This window comes from Anolis sagrei, chromosome 10 (genome assembly GCF_037176765.1).
Source record: "Anolis sagrei isolate rAnoSag1 chromosome 10, rAnoSag1.mat, whole genome shotgun sequence".
Taxonomy (NCBI): Eukaryota; Metazoa; Chordata; class Lepidosauria; order Squamata; family Dactyloidae; genus Anolis; species Anolis sagrei.
Genome location: NC_090030.1, coordinates 12,060,881 through 12,079,082, shown reverse-complemented (window position 1 = coordinate 12,079,082; position 18,202 = coordinate 12,060,881). Strand labels below are relative to the sequence as shown.

At 44.5% G+C, this 18,202-nt stretch overlaps 1 protein-coding gene across 1 annotated transcript in view; it reads right to left on the bottom strand.

The window, feature by feature from the left end:
- Positions 1-1,097: 1,097 nt before the first annotated feature.
- The window catches only part of TENT5D (terminal nucleotidyltransferase 5D), a 35,546-nt gene continuing 18,441 nt past the window's right edge, over positions 1,098-18,202 (bottom strand). Inside the window, exons 2-3 of the mRNA XM_060756305.2 lie at positions 11,968-12,093; positions 1,098-3,699 (exon numbers count right to left, since the gene is read on the bottom strand). Coding sequence (XP_060612288.2) covers positions 2,505-3,699; positions 11,968-11,990 — 1,218 coding nt within the window. The 5' untranslated portion in view covers positions 11,991-12,093 and the 3' untranslated portion in view covers positions 1,098-2,504. The remainder of the gene's footprint in view (positions 3,700-11,967; positions 12,094-18,202) is intronic.

The following is an 18,202-nucleotide window of genomic DNA, read 5'->3' as shown; positions in this document are numbered from 1 at the left end:
TTGGTCCTCTGGGTGTTTTGGATTTCAACTCTCACAATTCCTAACAGCCTACCAGCTATTAGGAATTGTTGGAGTTGAAGTCCAAAACACCTGGAGGGCCGAAGTTTGCCCATGCGTGGTCGATAGTGAGCTTCCACCAATAAGGTTACCATTATTCATGGTTTTGCATTTTTGCAGCACATCCAGGAATGCATCCCTCATGGATATGGGGGTCATAATGTAATTTCCTTTCCTGCATAAAAATGGAATACTTATTGACCTTCCAAATAAATCCCTGCATTCTTTCCAAGCAACAGATTTCAAGCATTCTCAGGTGGGAGAGTAACATGCAGATAATTTCTCCAGTGTGGCTAAAGATGCCAATCAGACATAATTGATATGCTCATTCAACATCTAAAGATGAAATTCATACAACTCAAAGGTGAACAAGTCTTGGATATGAAAAAATTGTAAGAGGGCTCTGATGCTGACTGGGTACAGAATTTGGACCTGTAGATAAGTTAGTCCATGACTTTGGGGTTGATTTTAGACTTCTATTGGTTATACACAGTAGCTTTTCACCTACTTGCAAATGACCATCAAAGAAGAACACCAAGATTGTCTTGTCAGGAGCCTTGCAGACATAGTGCTCCATGCAGGATCCCAGCCATAGAGAACTTGGGTTGTTGTAAGTTTTTCGGGCTGTATGGCCATGTTCTAGAAGCATTCTCTCCTGACTTTTGCCTGCATCTATGGCAGGCATCCCCACAACCTCTGAGGATGCCTTCCATAGATGCAGGCGAAACATCAGGAGAGAATGCTTCTAGAACATGGCAATATAGCCCAAAAAACTTACAACAACCCAGTGATTCCAACCATGAAAGCATTCAACAATATATAAAGAACCTTCCAAATTGTGCCCTATATATTTTCATTTACAAAAGGGGCCATCCGGACTTTTCAAAATCATGTGTGGAACAGAACCACTCTGATTTGGAACCTCTAGAACAGTGGTTCTCAACCTGTGGGTCCCCAGATGTGGCCTTCAACTCCCAGAAATCCTAACAGCTGGTAAACTGGCTGGGATTTCTGGGAGTTGTAGGTCAAAACACCTGGGGATCTACAGGTTGAGAACCACTGCTCTAGAACAATGGTTCCGAAAACATGAACCTTCAGGCATTTCAGCTTCATCTCCCAGAATCCCTAAGGGGACAAGACACTTTTGGCTTCTGGGAATTAAAATCCAAAGTACTTGAAAGAGCGAACTTCAAGAACTCCTGCTGTAGAACAAGGCTTCTTAAACTGGGGGTCATACCCTTATTTGGGGTCCTTTAACTGAATGAAACAAGTGTGTAGTTGCCACCTAGTGGCTGTTTTAGGCATTGATATGAATCCAGGAAAAAGGGAGAGCCAACAGAGTTATGTTCAGCCACTTCAGGCTACAAACAAAGCATGAGTGAAAAAATAGTGAAGATAATCTGAGATATGTATGTGTATGTATATGGCATCTAATTGTGCCAGTTCAGTTTGCCGCCCTGAGTCGCCTTGGGGCTGAAATGAGCGGAATAAATATGACTTCTTTTTTTTCTTTTGTGTCAGGAGTGACTTGAGAAACTGCAAGTTGCTTCTGGTGTGAGAGAATTGGCCGTCTGCAAGGATGTTGCCCAGGGGACATCAGGTTGTTTTGATGTTTTACCATCCTTGTGGGAGGCTTCTCTCATGTCCCCACATGGGAAACTGGAGCTGACAGAGGGAGCTCATCCGCACTCTCCCCGGATTCGAACCTGTGACCTGTCGGTCTTCAGTCCTGCCGGCACAAGGGTTTAATCCACTGTGCCACCGGGGGCTCCATATAATGACGTAAATAAAATAATAAATCTATCAGGCAAAAAGGGGTTCCAAGTGGAACATGTTTAAGAAGCCCTGCTCTAGATTAAATCACACAACCTCACCCACATCCCTGCATCCAAATGGGTTTTGCCTATCACCTTCTGAACTCTATAGGAATGCACAGCACCGGAAAGAGAGGTAGGAATATAGACTTCACATCAGAACCTATCCATAGTCCCTTGCACGTCTTGTCAAGGCATACTACAAACTTCCGAATTTTGTAACATTATAGTCAGTGGCGTCCACCCAGCGGAGGCCTAGCCTTTTGAATTACTGCAATACAGAAGAGAGAGAGAAAGTACATAAAGACATGCAAGAACACTTTTAGGACACTTGTTGTGAATTCAAGACACAATTGTTTTAAATCAAACTCATCCAACATGTTAAGTCAACACTTCAAGAGCAGCCTGAGAGACATATGAGTGCCTGACGCACCCAAGGTGCTTTGCCACGTCACACATGCACTTGGGCACACGCACACACAAAAAAAATGTCCTGAAAATCAAAAGTGATAGGAAAATTTGCTTTAACACGGGGTTTATTTTGAAGAGAATAACGGAGAGGGAGAAGAGGGAAAGGGTTAAGGAGGGAGAACGGGCAGACATTGATGTAAGGCAAGGAGGCGCTGTGGTCTACTACACCATGCCACTTTGCATGTGTATGTGAAAGGAGTAGGGCTGGTAGATAATGGGGGGCTGTCCATGCGCAATATAATAATTGTTGAAGTTCCTGTCGCTGATGTACGGAGCGGGCTGATAGTAGCACGTCACGTTGGCTGTGTTGGGGAGGATATTCTGCTCTCCGAGCACTTTGAGAGCCAGGATGGTGATCATGTTCAGCGTCTGCCTTCGCTCGTGCCCCATGAGGCAGACCGTACTTTCATTCACGACGGCGCGCAGAGTCATCAGGTAGTCGTACTTGCTCTTCTCTTCCCCGATGAAGTGGTTCCGTAAGTATGACTCAATCTTCCGCTGCTGCTCAGCCACATCAGGGAAGTCGATGAAAAACCGAGAACACATGTAACGTTCCAAGGATTTGATTTTGGCCTCGTCGGCTGGTTTAAAATCCCGAACCAGGAGGTTGCTGTATTTCAAAAGGCCTCCGCCACGGATCTCTTCAGGGTTCCTTGTGGCGATCAGTTTGTACTTCAAGTGGTCCATGGCCTCATCAAACTCTCCGTACATGCTCTCAGCAATAACACACGGGTGAGCATCCTCAGACAATTTGCTGTCTCCATCACTGTAAACATCCAGCACAGAGTCCAGGATAATCTGAAAGGAATCAACACTAAACTCAAACTGCCGTCTAAGAGAGTTGACAAATTTGAGCTCCACGTTCTTGCCACTGTTGTTTGACAAGGAGATGAGGCTCCACCGATCATGATCTGTGGACACTTTGACCATCTTCTGGACATAGGCGTCCTTCATGGTCTGGGCTGTGATCTTCTCCTTGTTGACACATTTGGGTAAGAAGTCCAAGAGACAATTCAAAACAGACTCCTTCACCACTTGGAACTCTTGCTCACTTGGAAGCTCGACCCCAAAAATGATGTCCAGGTCCTTGTAGCTGGTCCCATTTTGCTTAACGAGGATGTGACTCGCCGTGGAGCCGTTCAGGCGTATGTCCCGGATGACAATCTGCTTCTTGATCAGCTGCTCTTTGACCACCCGGATGATGTCCTTTGGCTTTACCTCCAGTGTTGGAAAATTCCCTCTTCCATGAATGGGGATCACCTCTGTGAGCACTTGATCCAGGATTTGAAGCTGTTCCCAGGTGAGACAACTGAATCTCTGATCTAAACCCTCAGTCATCATGAAATCAGGTGGTAAACTAAGAGGGAAACACAAAGGAAAACAGTCAGAGATATTTTAAAGCCTCAGGATTTCACTGCTGCGCTCTGTCTGGAGATGGAGAAGAATGTCAATTCTCATGGAATCAAATGGGAAAACATCACAAGAACTATCAAATCCAACCCAGTGCTAGGCAGGAATACACAACAAAAATGCTTCTCAAATTTATGTCTCAGATTAGTCCATATTATCTATTGGTCTATCCAGTAGGGCGGTTCTCAAGATGTGCTCTGCAGAGTCCTTGGGGCTCCATGAACCGTACCGAGGGGCTCCGCGCTTCCTCCTCCTCCTCCTACTCCTCCTCCTACTCCTCCTCCTACTCCACCTCCTCCTCCTACTCCCCCTCCTCCCCCAAGCTTTCTCTCCTCCTTCCTGCTTCTCCCCCACCTCCCTAGCCCCCAAAAGCCTTTTTTTCCTCCCAACCTTCATTGTACAAATCCTTTCCCCTTTACCTTCCTTGCTTCCAAAACCCCATTTCCCTCCCACTGCTCTGGGGGTGCTTTGGTTGTCTATTTCCTGCATGGCAGAAGGGGGTTGGACTAGATGGCTCCTGGGGTCTTCCACTGAAATACTGGCTTAGTTATGTCGCCTGATATTTACATACATAATCTATATAAATAAAATGTAATGTTCATTTGTGGGATTAACATAACTCAAAAACTACTGGATGAATTGACACCAAATTTGGACACAATACACCTAACAACCCAATGTATGTCCTTCACTCAAAAAAATTGATTTCGTCATTTGGGAGTTGTAATTGCTGGGATTTATAGTTCACCTACAATCAAAGAGCATTCTGAACTTCACCAATGAGGGAATTGAACCAAACTTGGCACACAGTTCTCCCATGACCAACAGAAAATACTGGAAGGATTTGCTGGGCAGTGTGCTTTGGTTTTGGAGTTGTAGTTCACTTACATCCAGAGATCACTGTGGACTCAAACAATGATGGATCTGGACCAAACTCTACACGAATACTCAATATGCCCAAATATGAACACTGCTGGAGTTCGGAGAAAATAGAATCTTGACATTTGGGAGTTGTAGTTGCAGGGATTTATAGTTCACCTACAATCACAGAGCATTTCGAACCCCACCAATGATAGAATTGGGCCAAACCTCCCACACTGAACCCCCATGTGGGCCACAGCAATGCGTGGCAGGGGACGGCTAGTAATTTATATAAATAAAAATGTAATGTTCATTTGTGGGATTAACATAACTCAAAAACCACTGGATGAATTGACCAAATTTGGACAAAATACACCTATCAGGCCAATGAGTGACCATCACTCACAAAAACACTGAAAAACACAGACTTAAAAAGCCAAAAGTAAAACATACATTACAACACATGCACAAAACCACATACACACACACACACACACATATACACAAAACACATGTACACAGACTGGGCCACAGCATTGCGTGGCAGGGGACGGCTAGTATAATATAATACAATATAATGCTCCATGCAGTCATGCTGGCCACATGACCTTGGAGGGGTCTACGAACAATGCCGGCTCTTTTGCTTAGAAATTGAGATGAGCACCAACCTCAAGATTCAGACACAACTGGACTTAATGTCAGGGGAAAACCTTTACCTTACCTTACCTTACTAATATAATATAATATAATATAATATAATATAATATAATATATTTAAACATATTTTGGGACTCCGTGAAAACCTTTTGCTTCAAAAAGGGCTCAATAGCTGAAAAAGTTTGAGAACTCTTGATCTAGTATCCAATAAAGTGTGGAAAAACATGTCGGAAATGTGCAATTTGGGGAAAATGTGCACAAAGATGCCTATCACATTTATAATAATGTTTTAGGACAGGATTTTTGCTTTGTTCTCAAACTAGAGAGAAGTGTCCACTGAAATCTGTGGATTCATCCATCTCTGGACAGAAAAGGTGGAGCGAAACAACTCTTCGGTTCTTCCTGTTCTATCTCATTATTTCATATACAGTCCCCTGTGCTTTCAACCTAGACCTTTTTGCACTTTTATCCTTGTTTTTTTTTCCTTTCTAAAAGAGAGTCATGAGGTTCATTTAAAGTTGCCGCAAGACTACTTTTCCTTCCTGTTCAAGTTGCGTTCCTGGAATTAGGTTCTGTCTCCGATTGGTTCCAGTCTGGCAGAACGCAAGAGATGATGAAGAAGAGCATAGGTGACATATAGAGAAACCCCTGGAAAAGGATGGCGCTGCCATGGAAACCAGATATAATGAAGCAAGGCATGAGGCGATAGACAGATGGAGATGCAAGCGCTGGGCTGCGGCGTGAGTCAGATGATGCGGAGCACCTGACTGAATGACTATCACCAGCCTTAGGAGAGTTTTCCTAGCTTGCTGAAATCAAAGTGTGTGTATATGTGCTTTGCAGCATCGGTGTGTTGTTTTGTCAATGACAGATGTTTAAAATTCAAAAAGTTGAATTTAGAAAAAATTCCCATTGTAATGTAATGATATATGTATGTATGTATGTATGTATGTATGTATGTATGTATGTATGTATGTATATCTCAGGTATAAACCTTTATGTGAATGTGTTCAGATATTCTGCACCTGAAGCCTCCAGGCACAGTGGGTTAAACCACTGAGCTGCTGAACTTGCTGACCGAAAGGTCGCTAGTTCGAATCTAGGGAGAGTCGTGAGCTCCTGCTGTTAGCCCCAGCTTCTGCCAATCTAGCAGTTTGAAAACATGCAATGTGAGTTGATCAATAGGTACTGTATCAGCAGGAAGGGGACATCCTTTGAAATCTTGAAACATGGTTCTCATGTTCCCTCTCGACCTTCTCTTCTCCCAGTTAAATATTTCCCAGGAGGTAAAAAGGAAGGAAAAAAAGAAAGAAGGAATGAAGAAAAGGAGGAAGAGAAGGCTGGAAGGAAGGAAGGAAGGAAGGAAGGAAAGAAGGAAGGAAGGAAAGAAGGAAGGGTGGAAGAGAATGGAGGGAGGGAGAGAGAATGAAGCAAAGACAAAAGGGAAGGAAGGAAGGAAGGAAGGAAGGAAGGAAGGAAGGAAGGAAGGAAGGGTGGAAGGAAGGAAGGAAGGAAGGAAGGGAGGGAGGGAGGGAGGGAGAAGAAGGGAAAGACAAAAGAGAAGGGAGGGAGGGAGGGAGGGAGGAAGAAAGAGAATGGAGGGAGGAAGGGAGAAGGAAGGAAGGAAAGAAGGAAAGAAGGAAAGGTGAAAGAGAATGGAGGGAGGGACAGAGAATGAAGCAAAGACAAAAGGGAAGGAAGGAAGGAAGAGTGGAAGGAAGAGAGGAAGGGAATGGAGGGAGGGAGAAGAAGGGAAAGACGGGAGGGAGGGAAGGAGGAAGAAAGAGAATGGAGGGAGGGAGGAAGCGAGGGAGGGTGGAAGAGAATGGAAGGAGGATGGGAGAAGGAAGGAAAGACAGAAGGGAAGGAAGGGTGGAAGGAAGGGTGGAAGGAAAGGTGGAAGAGAATGGAGGAAGGAAGCGAAAAGGAAGGAAAAACAAAAGGGAAGGAAGGAAAGAAAGAAGGAAGGAAGAGAATGAGGGAGGGGGAAGGAAGGAAAGACAAAAGGGAAAGAAGGAAGGAAGGAGAAAGAGAGAGAAGGAGGGAGGAAAGAGCGAAGGAAGGAAGGACGAAAGAGTGGAAAGGAAGGAGGGAGGGAGGGAGAAAGAGGGAGGGAGAGAAGGAGGAAGGAAAGAAAGAAGGAAGGAAGGACAAGATGGTGTGAGAGAGGAGGAACTGAGAAAAGAGCCCAAGAGGTCACATCTGGCCCCCAGGCCTGGGTTTGCCCATACATTATCTACACTGTAGAATTAATGCAGTTTGACAGCACTTAAGCTGCTGTAGCTTAATACTATGGAATCACAAGATGTGTAATTTGGTGGGGCATCAAGCACTCTTTGATAGAGAGGTTCTGGTAATCTTTCAGCAAACTTTCTTAAAAGCAGAAACAGCATGCATTTACATTTAGGAAAATTGTCATTTGTGCAAGGAGGGAGTGAAACACTCTTTGAAGCAAAGGCCAAAGCTTTCAAGAATATTCCTCCTCAAATTGCACCATGTTTCTCGACAGCCTGATGAGCGTGATTGCAAAGAACCATTTGGGCACATCATGATTCATGCTCCGCATTCTGGAAAGCTTCAGCCACTTCCTCAAAAGGCGCTCATAAAAGTGGATATTTATGAACGCGATGATGAAGTCGCAAACCAATATCCCAAATGGGCAAAAGAAATTTCAGATAATAGTCAAGATTTGTTCACATATTGGACCAGGACTGTAATTGTTTTTTTGGGTTTTTTTGGTTGAATGAGTTTACTGAAATTATTCTTGGAAAGGCCAATTGAAGCATGGTAATAAACATGGCACAAATGTTCAGAATCACTAGGTTGCTGTGAGTTTTCTGGGCTGTATGGCCATGTTCCAGAAGCATTCTCTCCTGACATTTTGCCCACATCTATAGCAGGCATCCCCAGAGATTGTGAGGTTTGTTGGAAACTAGACAAGTGAGGTTTATATATCTATGGAATGATGTCCAGGATAGGAGAAAGAACTCTTGTCAATGTGAATATTGCAATTGGCCACCTTGATGAGCATTGATCAGCCTTGCAGCTTCAAAGCTTGGCTACTTTCTTCCTGGGGGAATCCTTTGTTGGGAGGTGTTAGCTGGCCCTGATTGTTTCCTTCTGGAGTTCCCCTGTTTTCTGAATGTTGTTTTTGAATAGCCTTGCAGCTTCAAAGCTTGGCTGCTTCCTTCCTGGGGGAATCCTTTGTTGGGAGGTGTTAACTGGCCCCGATTGTTTCCTGTCTAGAGTTCCCCTGTTTTCTGAGTGTTGTTCTTGAATAGCTTTGCAACTTCCAAGCTTGGCTACTTCCTTCCTGGGAGATATTTTGTTGGGAGGTGTTAGCTGGCCCCAATTGTTTCCTGTCTAGAGTTCCCCTGTTTTCTGAGTGTTGTTCTTGAATAGCCTTGCAGCTTCAAAGCTTGGCGGCTTCCTGCCAAATGTTCAGATAATGTGGCTTTATTTTGTCCAGCTCAAATCTGGCCGCATCTACATTGCAACTGCATTATATGGTCAGTGTAGACTCATCTAATGCAGTTAAACTGTAAAGCTTCATATCAGTCCAGGATTATCCTTATCAGGGTTTCCTGATGTTTGACAATCATTGGACACCTTGATTAGCATTGAATGGCCTTGCAGCTTCAAAGCTTGGCTGCTTCCTTCCTGGGGGAATCCTTTGTTGGGAGGTGTTAGCTGGCCCTGATGGTTTCCTTCTGGAGTTTCCCTGTTTTCTGAGTGTTGCTCTTGAATAGTATTGCAGCTTCAAAGCTTGGCTGCTTCCTGCCAAATGTTCAGATAATGTGGCTTTATTTTGTCCAGCTCAAATCTGGCCGCATCTACATTGCAACTGCATTATATGGTCAGTGCAGACTCATCTAATGCAGTTAAACTGTAAAGCTTCATATCAGTCTAGGATTATCCTTATTAGGGTGCTCGAGAATCATTTTTGAGCATTTTGGGGGTATATTTATTAATTGAATAAATAAATAAATAAATATTTTCATATATTTTCCCTTCCCTACCGTGGGCAAGCTATTGCTCCCTAACCAGAGCCACGTTACATGAGAAAATAACTGAGAAATGGCCCGGTCCCTTTTAATTGTGGCCTTTCAAGCTATGTTCCATTAAGTGACTCAATGTCCATAGCGAGCGGGATGCACTCTTATCTCAAGGTCATGCATGGCTTCCTGCCCCAAGCTTTCAATGCCATTATTGGTCTCTCCCTTTGACAACACATGCGAACCCAAAGCCAAATGTTGCTCATCTGCTTCAGAGGGGGAAAGAGAAGCAAACGCTCCTAGGGGAAACTGAATCATAGAGTCATAAAAGGGTAAAGGGTTCCAAAGGCTACGGAGTGCAATCCCCTGTTCATTGCAACTAGCGAATCCCCAGATGGTAGCTGTCCAGAGCCTTTGCTGAAGACATCCAGAGAAAGAAACCTACCTCCTTTTTAGCTCAATAGTACAATTTCTGGAGCCTACAGTGTCACCTTTGTGCCGGCAGGACTGCAGACAGAAAGGTTGGTGGTTTGAATCCAGGGAGCAGGGTGAGCTCCTGTCTGTCAGCTCCAGCTTCTCATGAGAGAAGTCTTCCACAAGGTTGTAAAAAATCTGGCATCCCCTGGACAACATCCTTGCAGATGGCCAGTTCTCTCTTGCAGTTTCTCAAGTCGTTCTTGACATGAAAAAATAAGTTCCATTGCGGAACCACTCCAACCATCAGAAAGTTCCTTTTAATGTTCAATCAAATTCTACTTTCCTGTAGCTTGAAATCAATAACCCTGGCTCTACCCTCAGGCAGCAAAGAGCAAATATCATCTCAGCACTTTGGATATTTTAGACGTGTAATTATCTTACTCCTCAATCATCAAGTTGCTTCACTCATTCGACCTTTCCCTAATATATTTTGTTCTCCATCCCTTGTATCATCCTTATCGTCCTTCTTTGAGCCTATTCCAAAATAACTATATAATATAATACAGTCAACTCTCAATGTTTACAAGTTTAACTTTTGAGGATTTGACTACCTACAAACTTGACTCATATGGGTTGCTGTGAATTTTTCGGATTGTATGTCCATGTTCCAGTAGCATTTTTCCCTGACATTTCGCCTGCATCTGTAGCAGGCATCCTCAGAGGTCTGTTGAAAATGAGACAAGTTGAATGTGTGTATGTATGTGTATTAGTTGTGATTTCTCTGTTTCCTTTTGGAAAAGAATGAAAATACCAGGTGGAACAGGGCAGACATTTCTCCTGAGGATGGGACTGTCATTTGAATGTTCACATGGCAAGCCCAACTTTGGGAGATGGTAAGTTTTATAATTGTGAATAATCAAAAGCATGAGTATGAAACTCAACTATACATATAAGGCAAAGGTAAAGGTTTCCCTTGACATTAAGTTAGTTGAGTCCAACTCTGGGGATTGGTGCACATCTCCATTTCTAAGCCCAAGAGTCAGCGTTGTCCGTAGACACCTCCGAGCTCATGTGGCCAGCATGACTGTATGGCATGCCATTACCTTCCTGCAGAAATGGTACCTATGTTTTTGAACTGCTAGGCTGGCAGAAGCTGGGGCTAACAGCAGGAGCTCACCCTACTCCGTGGATTCAAACCACCAACTTTTCAGTCTGCAAGTTCAGCAGCTCAGTGGTTTAACCCTCTGCACCATCAGGAGGGTCAATTATACATAACAGCAGGAGCTCACCTCACTCACTGGATCCAAACCGCCAACCTTTCAGTCAGTAAGTTCAGCAGCTCAGCAGTTTAACCTGCTGCACCATCGGGGGCACAACTATACATAACAGCAGGAGCTCACCCCACTCAAGGGATTTGAACTGCCAACCTTTCAGTCAGCAAGTTCAGCAGCTCAGCGGTTTAACCCGCTGCACCATCAGGGAGGAACTATACATAATAGAGGGAGCTCACCCCACTCCCTGGATTTGAACCGCCAACCTTTCAGTCAGCAAGTTCAGCAGCTCAGCAGTTTAACCCGCCGCACCATCGGGGGTGCAACTATACATAACAGCAGGAGCTCACCCCACTCCCTGGATTTGAAATGCCAACCTTTCAGTTGGCAAGTTCAGCAGCTCAGCGGTTTAACCCACTGCACCATCAGGGTGCAACTATACATAACAGCGAGAGCTCACTCCACTCCCTGGATTCAAACTGCCAGCCTTTCAGTCAGTAAGTTCAGCAGCTCAGCGGTTTAACCCGCTGCACCATCAGGGGGGAACTATACATAATAGAGGGAACTCACCCCATTCCCTGGATTTGAACTGCCAACCTTTCAGTCAGCAAGTTCAGCAGCTCAGTGGTTTAATCCGCTGCACCATCAGGGGCGCAACTATTCATAACAGTGGGAGCTCACCCCACTCCCTGGATTTGAGCCACCAACCTTTCAGTCAGTAAGTTCAGCAGCTCAGCGGTTTAACCCGCTGCACCATATATGGCTACTGGTCAGAGAAGGGCAGACAGGTGCCAAGAGACAAGAGACACCATCTTGGATGAAATGGAATTAGCTCAATGTTCAAATTCACTTTTGCACCCCTTCCTTATAAAGAGCTTTGTGAATCTCAGAAGCCTGCATGTATACTCTAATCCAACTTCACACTGAGCTAGCCAAAGAGGCTGCGTTTCCACCTCCTGTTACAGGACCTCTTTGCTCAATTTCCCATAAGGAAGTTAGTCTGTTCATACTCACGATGGAAGGGTCTTGCCAAGCATGTGCTCCTGGAGAGTCAACGCAATGATGATACACTGGACGCTGTGGCAAAATTAGGGGTGGTCATCTTGGAGCCGAGGAAAGCATGAGCCTCACTGGAGAATGCTGCAGGGTCAAAACAAATGGCAAGATGGCTTTTTGAGACACGGGGAGTCATGCATTCTTTGAAGATGCAAGCAGTCAGATGACGATCAGCAAATGTGATTTGTAGAAATGCACCTCTACTTAAACATATTAATTAAAATTAATATACATAACAGTCAATGGGACACTCTTTTACATTTTAAAACATGGGTTGTTGTAGGTTTTTCAGACTGCATGACCATGTTACAGAAGTATTCTCTCCTGACATTTCGCCTGCATCTATGGCAAGCATCCTCAGAGGTTGTGAGGATTCCGGCCATGAAAGCCTTCAACAATATCTTGAAACATGGTTCATATATTCCCTCTCAACCATCTCTTCTCCCAGGTAAACATCCCCGAGAAGAAAGGGAGAAAGGAAAAAAATAACAGAGGGAGGGAGAAAGGAAAGAAGGAAGGAAGGGTGGAAGAGAATGGGAGGAGAGAAGGGAGAAGGAAGGAAAGGCAAAAGGGAGGGAAGGAAGGAAGGAAGGAAGGAAGGAAGGAAGGAAGGAAGGAAGGAAGGAAGGCTGAGAAGGTAGAAGGGAAGGAAGAAGGGAGAAAGAGTAAAGTAAGGAAGGGAAGGAGAAAAGGAAGAGAGAAGGAAGGAAGAAAAAGTAGAAGAGAAGGAAGGAAAGGTGGAAGGGAATGGAGGGAGGGAGGAAAGACAAAAGGGAAGGAAGGAAGGAAGGAAGGAAGGAAGGAGAAAGAGAGGGAAGGAAGGAAAAAGAGAGGGAAGGATGAAAGGGTAGAAAGGAAGGAAGAAGTAAAGGAGATAGAGGAAAGTGAGGGAAAGAGGGAAAGAAGGAAAAACGAGAGAAGGACGGAAAAATAGAATGGTGAAAGAGATGAGGGCCTGAGGGAGGGAGGGAAGGAAGGATGAAGGTAAAAGGGAAGTAAGGAGAAAGGGAGAAAGAGGAAATTAAGGAAGAGAATGAGAAAGGAAAGCAAGAAGGAAGGAAGAGAAGGAGGAAGAGAAGGAAGGAAAGGTGAAAGGGAATGGAGGGAGGAAAGACAAAAGGGAAGGAAGAAGAAGAGAGGGAAGGACAAAAGGGTAGAAGGGAAGGAAGAACGAAGGGAGAAATAGGAAAGTGAGGGAAGGAAGAAGGAAAGAGAGAAGGAAAGAAAGATAGGATGGTGAGAGAGATGAGGACCTGAGGAAAGGAAGGAAGGAAGGAAGGAAGGAAGGAAGAAAAGGAGGAAGAGAAGGAAGGAAAGGTGGAAGGGAATGGAGAGAGGAGGAAAGATAAAAGGGAAGGAAGGAAGGAGAAAAAGGGAAGGAAGAAGGAGAAAGGGAAGGATGAAAGGGTAGAAGGGAAGGAAGAAGGAAGGGAGAAAGAGGAAAGTGAGGAAGGAGGCAAGGAAGAAAGAAAGAGAGAAGGAAGGAAGAAAAGGAGGAAGAGAAGGAAGGAAAGGTGGAAGGGAATGGAGGGAGGAAAGACAAAAGGGAAGGAAGGAAGGAAGGAGAAAGAGAGGGAAGGAAGAAGAAGAGAGGGAAGGACAAAAGGGTAGAAGGAAGAACGAAGGGAGAAATAGGAAAGTGAGGGAAGGAAGAAGGAAAGAGAGAAGGAAAGAAAGATAGGCTGGTGAGAGAGAGGAGGGCCTGATGAAAGAGCCCAAGGGGCCACATCCGGCCCCTGGACCTATACCTGCTTTACATTGTAGTATTAATGCAGTTTGACACTACTTGAACTGCCATGGCTCAATGCTATAATCATAGGAGTTGTAGTTTGGTGAGGCAACAGCACTCTTTGGCAGTGAAGACTGAAGACCTTATAAAACTACAAATCTCATGATTCCATTGTATTGAGCCATAGCAGTTAAAGTGGATTCAAACTGCATTGATTCTGCAGTGTAAATGCCTCCCACATTCCAGTTGGCTTCATCTAGATGGGGAGATGTGAGTCATACCAGATTCATGCGTTACAGATTCTCCCATTAACCTTCCTCTGCAGCTGATGCCTGGGCCAACCAAAGAGTCATTCACCGTTTAATGCAGCCACACATTTCAACTGCTTTATTATTATAATTAATTGAATATCCTATGGGAGATATGATTACAGTTGTTATAGAGACGTACAGTTATGAGATAGTCAATGAAGAAATAGGGAGCAATTTTAGAGAGGAGAATAAATGCAAATGGGATGAGGAAATTGAACCATGCAAAAAGGAAAAAAGACGGTTGATAATAAAGCCTAGCAATATGCGTGTCTGCGTGTGAATTAACCCAAAGAATTATGTCCATGAATGTAGTTTTAATATCATATTGGAGTTTCAATTTTTTTTCATGTCATGAGCGACTTGAGAAACTGCAAGTCGCTTCTGGTGTGAGAGAATTGGCCGTCTTCAAGGACGTTGCCTGGGGGACACCTGGATGTGTTACTATCCTTGTGGAAATATTGGAGGAGTTGGGAAGGGGACTAATTTTGTCATTTGGGAGTTGTAATTGCTGGGATTTATAGTTCACTTACAATCAAAGAGTATTCTAAACTCCATCAATGATGGACTTGAACCAAACTTGGCACACAGAACTCCCAACAGAAAATACTGGAAGAGTTTGGTGGGCATTGGCCTTGAGTTTTGGAGTTGTAGTTCACCTACATCCAGAGAGCACTGTGGACTCAAACAATGATGGATCTGTACCAAACTTGGCACGGATACTCAATATGACCAAATGTGAACAATGGTGGAGTGTGTGGAAAATCGACCTTGACATTTGGAAGTTGTAATTGCTGGGATTTATAGTTCACCTACACTCAAAGAGCATTCTTAACCCCACCAACAATGGAATTGGGCCAAACTTTCCACACAGAATCCCCATGACCAACAGAAAATACTGGAAGGGTTTGGTGTGCATTGACCTTGAGTTTTGGAGTTGTAGTTCACCTACATCCAGGGAGCACTGTGGACTCAAACAAGCATTCTGAACCCCACCAACGGTAGAATTGGGCCAAACTTCCCACAAAGAACCCCCATAACCAACAAATATATTGTGTTTTCTGATGGTCTTTGTTGACCTCTTGGACACCCCTCTTGCGACCCCCACAGGGGTCCCCACCCCCAGGTTGAGAAACTCTGCCTTAGAATAAATAGAATAAATTTATTGTCATTGTACACCATAAAGCGAAATTAAATGCCATCCCCAAGACACATTATATATGTAGCATTACAAAAACAAAACACCCATCCTTCCACATTCTAATCACTATTGCACAGCTCCTAATGCCCCATTAGTTTGAAACCATAGTCACAGCTCTAGGATAAAAGCTATCTCTCAGCCTATTTGTCCTTGTTTTTATCACCCTATACCAGTGGTTCTCAACCTTCCTAATGCTACGACCCCTTAATACAGTTCCTCTTGTTGTGGTGACCCCCAAACATAAAATTATGTCCATTGCTATTTCATAACTGTAATTTTGCAACTGTTATGTATCATACGAATATCTGATATGCAGGATGTATTTTCATTCACTGGACCAAATTTGGCACACATACCTGATACGCTCAAATTTAAATACTGGTGAGGTTGGGGGGGGGGGGATTGATTTTGTCATTTGGGAGTTGTAGTTGCTGAGATTTATAGCTCACCTACAATCAAAGAGCATTCTGAACTCCACCAACGATGGAATTGAACTAAACTTGCCACACAAAACTCCCATGACCAACAGAAAATACTGGAAGGGTTTGGTGGGTATTGACCTTGTGTTTTGGAGTTGTAGTTCACCTACATGCAGAGATCACTGTAAATTGAAACAATGATGGGTCTGGACCAAACTTGGCACAAATACTCAATATGCCCAAATGTGAACACTGGGGGAGTTTGGGGAAAATAGACCTTGACATTTATGAGTTGTAGTTGCTGGGATTTATAGTTCACCTACACTCAAAGAGCATTCTGAACCCCACCAACAATAGAATTGGACCAAACGTCCCACAAAGAACCCCCATGACCAAGAAATAAACTGTGATTTCTGATGGTCTTTCTCGACCTCTTGAACATCCCTCTTGCGACCCCCCCAGGTTGAGAAACGCTGACTTAGAATAAAATAGAATAGAATAACTTTATTGTCATTGTACACCGTACAGTGAAATTAAATGCCATCCCCAAGACACATTATATATGTAGAATTACATTCTAATCACTATTGCACAGCTCCTAATGCCCTATTAGTGTGAAACCATAGTCACAGCTTTAGGATAAAAGCTACCTCTCAGCCTATTTGTCCTTGTTTTTATCTCCCTGTACCATCTGCCAGATGGTCATCATTCAAAAAGGAATATCCAGGGTAAGATGAATCCTTAAGAATATTTTGAGCTTTCTTAAGGCAGCGGGAATACTTTCAAAGAGGGAAGAAGGCAACTAATAATTCTCTGGGCAGTAGAAAGGGATTCCAGCAATTTGGTCTTTCCCAGGACAATGGAGAGCGACTCTGTGAGAAGAGGGGGAGCCCATAGAAGAGGAGGAGGTGGCAGTTAAACCTTCTTGCCTCCCTTCCCTCTTTACCTTCTCTCTTCGCCAGCAGCACAAGGTTAGGCCTTGGCCTCTTAAGGCCAAGAAGAGCCCACTTGGGGTCCTTTCTGGCCTTTCATTCTGGTTCTCTTTTTGTTTTTTTCATGTCAGGAACAACTTGAGAAACTGCAAGTTGCTTCTGGTGTGAGAGAATTGGCCGTCTGGAAGGACGTTGCCCAAGGGGCGCCTGGATGGGCTTGAGTTTAGTCATTGCACTCTTTCCAGTTGGGTTACAGATGCTGTAGGCACCAGGCTAGGGGCTGAGGTGGTTTTCTCAGGAGTAGTATCTGAGGCTAGTGCAATGCCTCCAATATCTCCATTGAAAACACAGTTGTTGATGGAATCTCTTTTCTCCTCTCTGGCTTGCCGCAGATGTTGCTGTTGTTGTTGTTGCATTACTTTGGCGGTAGTGTTATTCTGCAGAGGTGTAGGGGGTGCACTCTTTCCTTCCCTGGGAAATAGATCATGAGTAGGGGGTCTGCTGCCATCCTTCCTGTGGACCAGGACCTGGATTGGAGACAGGGTGCGGGTCGCATCCTTCTCGTTCGGCTCCAGCTCCAGTAGGTCATTTATAGGGGCCACTTCTAGGTCCATTTCATCCTGTGGGGACTCTACAGTGGACATTAAGCCCGCCCTTGGCTCAGCCGGGATCTCTATGGTGGTCGCTGCAGTCTCGAGGTGGCCCAATCCAAGATCAGTGTCTCGCTGATCGCCGCAGACTGCATTGCTCAGGCTCATAGGGTGCTTCTGTGATGGTTTGCTATCAGCCTTGGCTGGACTGGGCTGTGGCTTATTTTTTCCGGAAGCCTCCCTGGAGGCTGGTAGGCTGGGTTTGCCCACTTTTGCAGGCATGTCGTCGCCGTGCGTGGGAGTTATCGGTGGGCTAATGTCCAGATCACGGAAAACCCTCAATGGGACTATTTGGAATTTGAGCAAGAAGAGCTTCATCTTCATCAGCATAGATGGTAGTATTGATTGCTCAAAAGTAATTTCGATGTTCTTGTCTGCAGAGACTTGGGGTAACCATTTCACTTTAATTAGGTCCACACTTGGAGGGGGTATACGTAGTAGCTGGCCCAACGATGTTCTGATAGTTCTGTATGATCTCCATCTACCCTTGTTTATGTTGTTGTTGGAGGCGCCTGGATGTTTTGATGTTTTACCATCCTTGTGGGAGGCTTTTCTCATGTCCCTGCATGGGGAGCTGGAGCTGACAAAGGGAGCTCATGCGTGCCTTCCCCAGATTCGAACCTCTGACCTGTTGGTCATCAGTCCTGCCGGCACAAGGGTTTAACCCACTGTGCCACCGGGGGCTCCATTGGAGTTTCAATACTTTGGGCATTAACATTGCAATCTTGTCCAAACCAACTTGGAATCAAGCCTTAGTGGCTTCAATGTGGTTTGCTGCCTTGCCAGTGAGTAAAAGACTGCAGTGTAATAAATGTCCCTATTAGCAAACTGAAAGACTTGTTCCATCGTTTACAGAGTCTGCATAACCTGTTCTGGAACGCAGAGTTTCATCATTTCATCATTTCATTCCAAGAATAGTACCATTTATTGTGTGTGTTTGTTTGTGCTTTCGAG